This window comes from Orycteropus afer, unplaced genomic scaffold (genome assembly GCF_000298275.1).
Source record: "Orycteropus afer afer isolate SDZICR_OR568_19922 unplaced genomic scaffold, OryAfe1.0 scaffold00360, whole genome shotgun sequence".
In the NCBI taxonomy this organism is placed as follows: domain Eukaryota; kingdom Metazoa; phylum Chordata; class Mammalia; order Tubulidentata; family Orycteropodidae; genus Orycteropus; species Orycteropus afer.
In genome coordinates, this window is record NW_006921947.1 from 1,783,418 (window position 1) to 1,793,557 (window position 10,140).

The 10,140-nt window shown below is 39.1% G+C and overlaps 1 protein-coding gene across 1 annotated transcript in view; it reads left to right on the plus strand.

The window, feature by feature from the left end:
• Positions 1 to 10,140, plus strand: part of GLRA2 (glycine receptor alpha 2) — a 296,757-nt gene that overhangs the window by 60,383 nt on the left and 226,234 nt on the right. Inside the window, exon 4 of the mRNA XM_007952827.2 lies at positions 2,363 to 2,586. Within this exon, the coding sequence (XP_007951018.1) occupies positions 2,363 to 2,586 (224 nt within the window). The remainder of the gene's footprint in view (positions 1 to 2,362; positions 2,587 to 10,140) is intronic.

Here is a 10,140-nt window from a genome sequence, read left to right on the forward strand (position 1 = left end):
ACTTCTTGAGATCTGTGGATGTCCTTTGGTATTCTTAAAGAATCTAGATGCTGCTATTCATTTTAGAATAATGTATTTCATCATAAATAAAATTATGGATAAATTTTGATTCCTATACAAATAGGACAAATATTTCTAATCTAAAACTTGAACAAAAGTCTATGTCATGCAATTGCTGGCATTGTGGCATGAAAGATATTTTGTCCTTTAAGTTCCTTGCTTAAAAATGAGGAGATTAATTTATTTAAAATTAACTCTTAGACATTTCATGGTTCTATTGTGATATGATAGATGTCTTTTGAAAGTTGCAATATTGGGAAAATCTATTTCATTATTTTCTATATGTAAACTTCAAACTAGAAACCAGAAAACACTGCAGAATACTCATGGAAAAGTCTTCTTTGAAAGATGTAAATTAGCTGTGAAATTTTAAAATTGAGATGTTTTTCTTAAAGGTAATTTTTTTTCATATTATATGTCACTAATGTATTCTCAAGGGTCTCTCAGCACACATTTTAGATCCTTCTCAAGCTCAAGGGAGAATTACAAGGATATTCCCTTGGTGATTTTGCTGTCCATTGCTCCCTATCTGGCTTCTCATGGGCTTTCCCATCCTAGGATGACCTCTTGAAAGGTCTTTTAAGGCCTCCCAATGGTCCAAGATATTTAACCCATTCACTTCTCTTATATCCAGGTGCCATTATTTCCCCTACTTTGAGATTCTTTACCTCCAGAATTGGCTAAGGGATGGGATCTCCTCCCTTTCGACTTCCTGTCTATTGAAACAAGCACACAGAGCCCTCCTGATTAATTTCATTAAGGATAACTGGTTGTCACTCTAAGAAAAGAAATGGGTGGATAGTTCCTTCAAACACTGGAGAAGCTGCATTTTTTTCCAGGGAACCTTACAAAAATCTCATAGTTGATAAACCTAATGCAGACTTATCCATAAATTAATTATATTTTTAATAGCTCTCCTTTGACTTTTCTACAAACCAATATCTTTACTCACAAAATACTCCCAAGCTTCCAGTAAATCATGTTCCCAACGAATCATCTGGTCCCTTTGGGCAATTCCCAAAATAAGCAATGGGGAGAACTTGGAGGCTCTTTCATTTCTTTGGTTCATTCACTGGAGGAGAAAGTAAGCAACCAGGATGTTGTGGCTGGGTCCACAACAGCACCCCCTTTTGTCTGAGAATTTGCAGTGCAGGCCTGATAGAAAATCAAAAAACAAACCTACAGCCATCAAGTCAATTCCAACTCATAGTGACCTTGTAGGACAGGCAGAAATGTCCCATGGGGTTTCCAAGGCTATAAATCTTTGTGGAAGCAGACTGCCTCATCTTTCTCCCCTGGAGAGGCTAGTGGGTTTGGACTGCTGATCTTTTGGTTAACAGCCAAATGTGTTAACCACTACACCACCAGAGTAAAATGAATGAGATTATACAGCCTTAAATGACCACAAGTGGCAGGAATGGACAGCTATTGGATCTGAACTATAGCCCAGCCTGACTAAGAAATACAATTGAGGCTGCCATCAGGATGTAGATTATCAAGTTAAGTGACAGGTTCCATGAAACTAAGTATATTCAAGTAGAAGTCCCCAGGAGAGCAGTCAAGATGATTGCTTAGCACAAAAGGAAATGAGCAGACCAAGTGGGAAGGTCAGGGGAGTAGCTGAGGCTCCCAGGAGAGAGGAACATCTTCATCAAATGTGTGCAGATTAGAGAAACATGACAAAGATCTCTGTTTTGATGAAGCATCTTGTTGGCTACTACAGCTACAACACATCCTGAGAGACAATAAAATATTTAATAATTCTGAAAGTAAGAAGCTGTGAGAGAATATTTTGTTAACAAGAAGCATCCTGATATTTATGTTGATGAATTTTAAAGATATTGCTCCATCATGTCACAGTTTTAACAAGATTTCCACTACCCAAATTTCCAACTGAGTTTCCTTCTGCCCAGAGCTTCTGATATTGTGTCATTTCTGATTTGGAAAATGAACGAGTTTTATTTGACTATCTGCCTTCCCAGACTGATCTCTTGACTTCTTGTTACGTTTTTCTAAAATCAGCTTGAGTTAATGTTATTTGGTGCCCATTAATAATTAGATTAAACCCAAAAAATATTTAATATCAAATTCAACCTGATGCATTGTGCTTTGGTTTGGCTGGGTCGTCTTTTCTCTTTCTGCTCTCTGTCCCCACACCACTAGACCTGAGTGGTTTATCTTGACCAAGGTAGACAGCCTGCTTTACTCAGACAAAAGCAGGAGGGTGAGTAAGTGGGAACGGAGATGGGCCTCTTATGTTAGCATGGGTGATAAGGAACTCTTGTGCATGGTGTTTCTGTAGGACTACCGTGTGAACATTTTTTTGAGACAACAGTGGAATGATTCGCGGCTGGCATACAGCGAGTACCCTGATGACTCTCTGGATTTGGACCCATCTATGCTGGACTCCATTTGGAAACCAGATTTGTTCTTTGCCAATGAGAAGGGAGCCAACTTCCACGATGTCACCACTGACAACAAATTGCTGCGGATTTCAAAAAACGGCAAAGTGCTCTACAGTATTAGGTAAGCCTCCATGGCCTGCTCCTTCTCACGTCTCCATTTCTCTGCTGAGCTACAGCTGCCTGATTCTGTGGATAGCATGTATATGAAGATTTGACTTTGGTGACTTAGAATTGGTGGAGAGGGGCAGAGGTTACCATGGTTTCAGAAGTATGATTTGCCACAAATACGAATGTATTTGGTAAAATGGTAGGATTGTTTCAATAAAGGAAGTACAGGCCTTTTAATTGAATTACCATTGAGCATAATGTATAAATTTCATTTCAAATAATCCTGCAATTCTGTGACATTCTGCCATTTAACATTTAACTAGCATGGTCATTGATAGCAATACTTTGGGCTGGGTGAGTGGAGATCTGGTTCCAATCTCAGCTCTGCTTCTAACTAACCATGTGACCTTGACCTCTTAACTTTTCTTGGCCTTGGGCTTTCACTTAGGATAGACAATTGCCTATTTTTGCTTTTATTTTCAAATGTGATCTTCTTCAGAATCTTTACCACCTCAAGTTCAAAATAATCTCTTCCTTTTCTGAACTCTAATAGTTTCTCTGTGTCTCTTTAAGGCTCTTATTTCTTCCTACCTTATATTTTGAGTACTTTTGTACTCATGAGTATAGCATAAGAAAACAGATCTTTGCAATCAGACACATCTAGAATCAAATCCATGCTGTGCCACTCACTAACCCATAACCCTTGGTTTCCTTGATTGTGAAATGGGAAAGACCATATTCATCCATGAGTGTTCTTGTAGGAATGAAAGATACAGAGCAGAAGTCAGCAAATACTTTATGTGAAGGGTCGGATAGTAAGCATTTTAAGCTTTACAAGCTATAGTCTTTGTCTCAACTACTCAATTCTGCCGTTGTACTATGAAAACGCCCATATAAAATATGCAACTGGGCATGGTTATGTTTCAATAAAATTTTATTTACAAAACAGGCAGCAGACTGGATGTCAGCTGTTTGTCATAGCTTGCTGACCCCTATTATTGGGTACATAAAAATATTTGACCTAGTATCTGACCCAGAGTATATGCCCAATAAATAAATGATAGCCATCAGTATTTTAACATCAATTTTCTTTCCAAACTGCAAGTTCTTTGAAGCCAAGGGACCTGGATTTTATCTCTTTTATAATCTCTTCCAAAGGGCTAGGGACAGTGTAATTCATGAGGGATTCTTAGCACTGAATAAATCATAACATTATAAAGGTCCTTAATAGAAATCTCCCTTTCTCTCCAAATTTTATTACTGAAAAAAAAAAAAAAAAAGTGGACAGCCAGTTCCTTGAAAATAATTTGTTCACAAGTTTGCAGACTCGCCTCCATGACAACCTCCTTTCAAAACTTTACAGACAATTTTATTCTGTATTGTGTATGCCAATCTTATAACCAGTCATTTTACAGCTTGCTGATGGCCGACAGCCCCAACATCTATGGAAGGAAATTGGCTGCTCATTTGTGAAAAGTGTCTAAGTCATTGCTTTCATGAAAAACGAGGAAACTTCCTCCAACACCCACTTAAATTTTCAGGAAACACAGAATATTCTGATGGTGATGCTCTTGTTTGGTGTAAGATGCAGTATTGGGCACGACCTAACTTGACGTGAGCTGATGAAATGGGACATATGTAGAGCATGGTGCTGGGAAGGAGAGTTATAAAAAGCTGTGCAGGGTATCAGCTGCTCCAGCTAACGCTCTGGGCCTTGGGTGGCCTTCCCTCTAAATACCTGGCATCGTGCATGGCTGAAATAAAACTAGGGTTGCTGCTGTGTGTGTGTGTGTGTGTGTGTGTGTGTGTTTTATGTTCTATGGAAGTCTTTCCATTCTAGAACCATGAAGAGTAGAAAGTTCCCAGACTTGGATCCAGACGCAATTCTTCGATCTTTGATTCCCAAGTATAGCATACTGCAGGCCCTGAAATACCCTAACTATTGTTTTGGATAAGGAGATCGGCTGGTGTAGTGGTTCACGCATTGGGCTGCTAACCAAAAGCTCGGCAGTTTGAACCCACCAGACACTCCACTGGAAAAAGATGAGGCAGTCTGCTTCCATAAAGATTTACAGCCTTGGAAACATTAGGGGGCAGTTCTACGCTGTCGTAAAGGGTCACTGTGAGTTGGAATCGACTCCATGGCAGTGGGTTGTTGTTTTGGATTGGGTTGGGTTTGTCTGACAGCAGGCTGGTTTAGATTTTTCCTCCATTGGGGGTGTTCTCTGAAATCAGAAGACAGATCCTTGGTGAAGGAGAACAGGCTATGCCATTTGGGGAAACCACAAGCTCTTGACAGTTTGAACTGCAGGAATCTAATTATTTGTCTGGAAGTGTTTTTAATGAGTCAGAAACTGTGCTGGGCCTGCAGAGCCAGAGCTGAATAAGACACGGTCCCTGCCCTAGAAAGGCTCTAGCCTAACAAGGCAGGAGGGCACAAGATGAATTAAGTAATAACAATCAGGATGGAATGAGTGACAGAAAGTGATTCTAACTGCAAATAAACTGTGTGGCCCAGATCATTAGAATTTGGGGTCTGGTACCCAGCACTCCTGTTTATTTGAGTCACTAGGCCCCATCTAACTAAAGTCCAAGGAATAATTAGTTCTATTCTAAGCCCAGCTTCAGGGTCTGACTCAAGTTTAAGGCTGAGCTACAGTTGCCAGTGTCTTAAAAGTGCTGGGAAATCACTGCTGAAATTCCATGAAGAAGGAATTTGCCTGCCTTCTCAGGTTTACAGTGCAAATACTTTTGAGAGATGGAACCCCTTGGCCTAAATTCATACTAGTTTGTAAAAAGCTGATGTGAAATTTATTTCTGAGAGTTGGTTTAATGGCACTGAAGAATAGTGAGAAAGAGAATATGGGATGACTGAGAGGAGAAATGGGATAGGAGAAGGACAGTTGACAGATGATGGAAAGATACAAGGAAAGAGCTAGAAGTACCAAAGACAAACTCATGAATTGTTTCTGCCCTACATGGCTAAATAATTACTTAAGCATTGAACCACGTTAAAAAAAATAATAATGTTCAGTTGTGGTGGCATGTATTTGCATTTTTCTGAATCCTAAAGCAAAGGCTGATAGTATTTCATCCAAGAGCAATTCCATGCTTGTCTTAGCTTTGTAGGAGCAGAGGTAGAATTAACTCTGCATGGAAATCAGAGCTCAAGGCTTTGATGGCCAAACAAAACACAAACACAACTATGCAGTCCATTGACTGCATACCAAACAAGCTCACATTTCCCAAGGTTTTAAATACTTGTTTCCAAAAAGGTGAGAGTCTGAAAAAGGGGATGATAGACAGAATTCCCTAAGACTCCTGAGTCAGACACTGTGGTACTGTAGTAAAAATCAACCACATCTTTGAAATCAAAACCAAAACTCTGTAGCTCAGAGTTAGCAAATGCTCTATCTATTGATGCAGGACACGGTCTTTGTTTATTTAAAAAAAGTGTCAAATCTATTTCTGTTCATTTCTCTTCTGATTTCTTCTCCACTATGCTTCATCATGGGCTATTTTTTATGTCAATTGATTGGTTATCCATGACCAAAGTATAAACAAGAACACCAATTTTGCTTTGTACACCCTCTTTATAGAATCAAATTCTAAATTCAAGTTATTCAAAATGGCTTGAATCTATAGTGTAATAAGGAAGTGAGCTTTGGGTCTTGCACATATTTATTATTGCACAAGCAAGATTTGATGAAAGGATTGTAATAGACTGTAATACAGACAGGCCACCATGGGATATGGTGGACAAGATGGAAGGAAAAGGAGAATGTTGGCAGCTTGTTTCACCTGTCCGTGTTGGTTTGGCTGATACTTGTTTTCTATCTTTACTTCCATTGCTTCAGAGAATTTCCTGTCAGAATTCTAACTGTTACAGAAGCATATGATTTTTTTTTTTTAATTGAAGGTATCTTGCAAAATATCTAATTCAACACCCTTGTTTTATACATATACAAGTGACTTCTAGGAATTAGGTGATCAAAATAATGGAACCTATTCATAGGAAAAGGAGCTCTGGTGGCGGAGTAGATAAGACATTTGGCTGTTAACCAGAAAGTCAGTGGTTCAAACCCACCAGATGCTCCATGGAAGGCAAATGGGGCAGTCTACATTCATAAAGATTTTCAGCCTCGGAAACCTGATGGGGGTCACTGTGAATCCGAATCAACGCGATGGCAGTGGGTTTGGTTTGGTTTGGGTTATTCATAGGAAAGTTAGGATGAGAATCAAAGCTTTTGACTTCTAGTTCAGTGCTCTCATCTTATGTTCCACATTAATCCTCATTTGTTCCACCCCAAGTCCAAAGATGCAAGCAAATACCATTTAAGACATGTAGTTTGGAAACCAACTTTTGGGAGCTCATTTTTTAAAAGACTATTGAAGGAAGAACGTAAGGTTCAGATGAGTACGTAAATTGTCTTCAAATTTTGCAAATGTTTGAAAAGACTATTTGAAATCAAGGAAGATCTATTTGATAGTTTTATATAGCACATGAAGCTCATGTAGCATATCTACTTTCTGAAAATTTTTACTGTCACAGGGATCAAACAGCAAAGAGACCCATTAAAGTCACAAAGTCAACATCCTGCCTTCAAGTAACTGGTTGAGAACCCATTCTATTTCAAAAGACCTTCAGAGAAGGATATTTTATATTCTCTATTAACCTCCAACCTCACTGCCATCGAGTCTGATCAGAGTCATAGCGTCCCTGCTTGGGTTTCCAAGGCAGTATCACTCTGGAAGTTGATTACTCTTCAGAGGAATATTCTCTATTGGGATCCTGAAATAAGTTAAGTTCACCTTGTGCAGAAATTCTTCCTTCTATAACTTAAATAATCTTTGTTGCAACTTAAATCATTTGCTTTTTCCTTCATTTATTAACATGACAAACAAATGACATCCATTTTTTAAGCGATGCTGGGATTACTTCATTATTTTTGCTTTCACACATCTTTGTCCCACCAGAATTAATACACATATATGTTTGGTTATCAAAAACACATTGCTGATATAAATTTACAGTGTATGCCACTTCAACACCAAGGTAATCTTCATCTTGCAATTTCCGGTTTGTTTTATGGCTTGAGGCCCCTACTTAAACCTTATGGTGTTGCGTGCTGTCCTGGGAACTGCTGATACTACAGTGGGCACAGATTTTAGATTCAAACACCTTGGGCTCGAGTCTTTAACTCCAGCACTAGCTGTGTGACTTAGAAGAATTTGTTACCTCTCCTTTCTCAGTTTGAAGAAGATGTCATTTGATTGTGAGTGTTAGGAGAAAACAGCAATGTATTTTTTGCAAATAATGTGGTCAGGTAAATAATGTGAACACCTATAACGCACATAGTGCACACAGGAAACTAATGCAGGAGTGGGTTGTGTGGTTTGCAGAAAACGTGTGACAATCATGTTATTTGCATAAGCATACGGGAAGCATTATATGCATAGCACTCAAAAATGCACTTGCCACATATTCTAGGCTCTTGGCATTTTCTGGAAATGCAGTGATTGTGCTTTGTGTTTCAGCCTCTAAGACAAAGAGTAAACTGACCAAGACAGAAACTCACAAACTCTACACCTACTTTTTGAGTGTGACCCTATCAAGCAGGGGTACTTAAACTGAGGGCTTTGTGAAAACTCCCGGGATTCCTTGGACCTCCCTAAAAGTGTATGCATAGTTTGTGTGTATGTGCATCTAAGCTCTTTTTTGTTTGTTTAGAGGAAACAGTCCTTACCTTCCTTAAAGAAAATAATAACAATTGTTTGCCTTCTGTGTCTTCTTATTTGACAGACCATAAGGGGCCCTTATGCTACCTTCCAACTACAGATAGTTTAAACCATAAATAATTATGAGATGGCTCCTCCAGCAGACTCATATTGCCAAGGCATCTATCTGCTGCCTCACCATCAACCTTTTATCTGACCTGAAATTTACTCCTTTAAAGTGTTTGAAGGTGATTTGCTTGTTAATCCTTCTTGAGTCAATTCACAACTCCAGGTGTTGATGATTCAGTGTTCTGCCTTCCAGTAGTATTTGAATTGTAATAGAGAAATGTTGGGGATTGATGTGCCTTCTCCCTCTGATGATGAATTACAGGCACCACCCAGAGTAGGTAGAGTATAGATTTCTAGACAGGCATCCAACAGTGTTCACCAAACAATCCTATCTAATGACCAACTCTACCCACACACACAAAAAAGGCCAAACTTTCTCATATAGTCTAGCTTCCTTGACTCATCCTATGACTTGATGTAAGAACTTCAGAAGATTCTAATTTTAGTTATAGAATGATTTTCAAGGCATAAGAAAAAAAGAACACTCTCTATATAGATGTCAGAGCTTAAAATAAAATCCACAGTGAATTAAGACCTGCTTAAATGTTACCAATGGTGATGCTTTGATCTAATACACAATTTTAATGAGACATATAAGCTCATATTTTCCATTAGAAGGTAGCTATGAACATTTCTTTTCTATGAACATATCTGAACCATATTTATCTTTATAGCCTATGATCCAGGCAAAATTACATTCTCATTTCCACCTCTGTCCAAATCCTCATTAGTTTTGTGACTTGAATTAATGTAGTAATTAATAGCTATAACATGAACACCCACATCAGAATTAAGCAGTGAGGCTTCAGAGAAGTGCTGAGAAGTGCCATGGAAACCACAATGATCCCCTTCTTCCTAGAGGCAAACAAGGTTGCAAGGGTGGGGATTGCTGGCATGCACATCCACTGGTGGATTCAACAGGAGCTGAGCTGACAAGTAGGGTGGAGGGTATTTTTGGAGAAAGGTCCCCCAAAAAATGTGTAGCTGAGGGTAGAAATCTGAAAAGTGTGTTCTATACATGATAGACTCTTATGAAGTGCTGGAAAACTCTGTTAAGCTCCTGACTGGGTTCAGAAATACACACACATTAAGGGGAATAATATTGGTTCAAACACAACAGGGTAAGGCTCTTACCCTTGCTTGAGGGAAAAAAAGGAACCGTGAAATGAAATACAAATTTCTTATTTCCCATGGTAGTTGGCAAGACCACATGTCCTTGACTGTTTACCTGCTTGGATTAACAATAGCAAGCAGTGGTTTTCCTCCTTGTGTTGGTAATATTCCAAGACATTAACATTCATGAGAATTTGCTCTTCAGGCAATAGCTCAGAGAAGGGAATACCAAAAAGGTGGCTCAGGGCATAGTGAGCTCCATGTGTTCTTCCATTATTTACTATATCCTCCAGGTTCCATCTGTTCATCATTCTGAGTCTCAGTTTCCTTATTTATAAAATGATATTGAACTAGGAGATTAGATGAAGTCTGAGGCTCCTTCTAGCTATCATATTATAAGTCTGCTCTGAAGGGCTTGGGAGTCAGCAAGAGGACATTCTGAATTTCAACTACTTTTGGATCAGTGAGTCCCTCTACCCAAAACTAACAATCCAACTGCTGAAGAGATGATCTCAGTTTTGGTGGGGTAGGGGAGACTGGACTGTTGTTGTTGTTGTTGTTTGCCGTCGAGTCGGCCCCGACTCATAGCGACCCCTCCTTGGGTTTC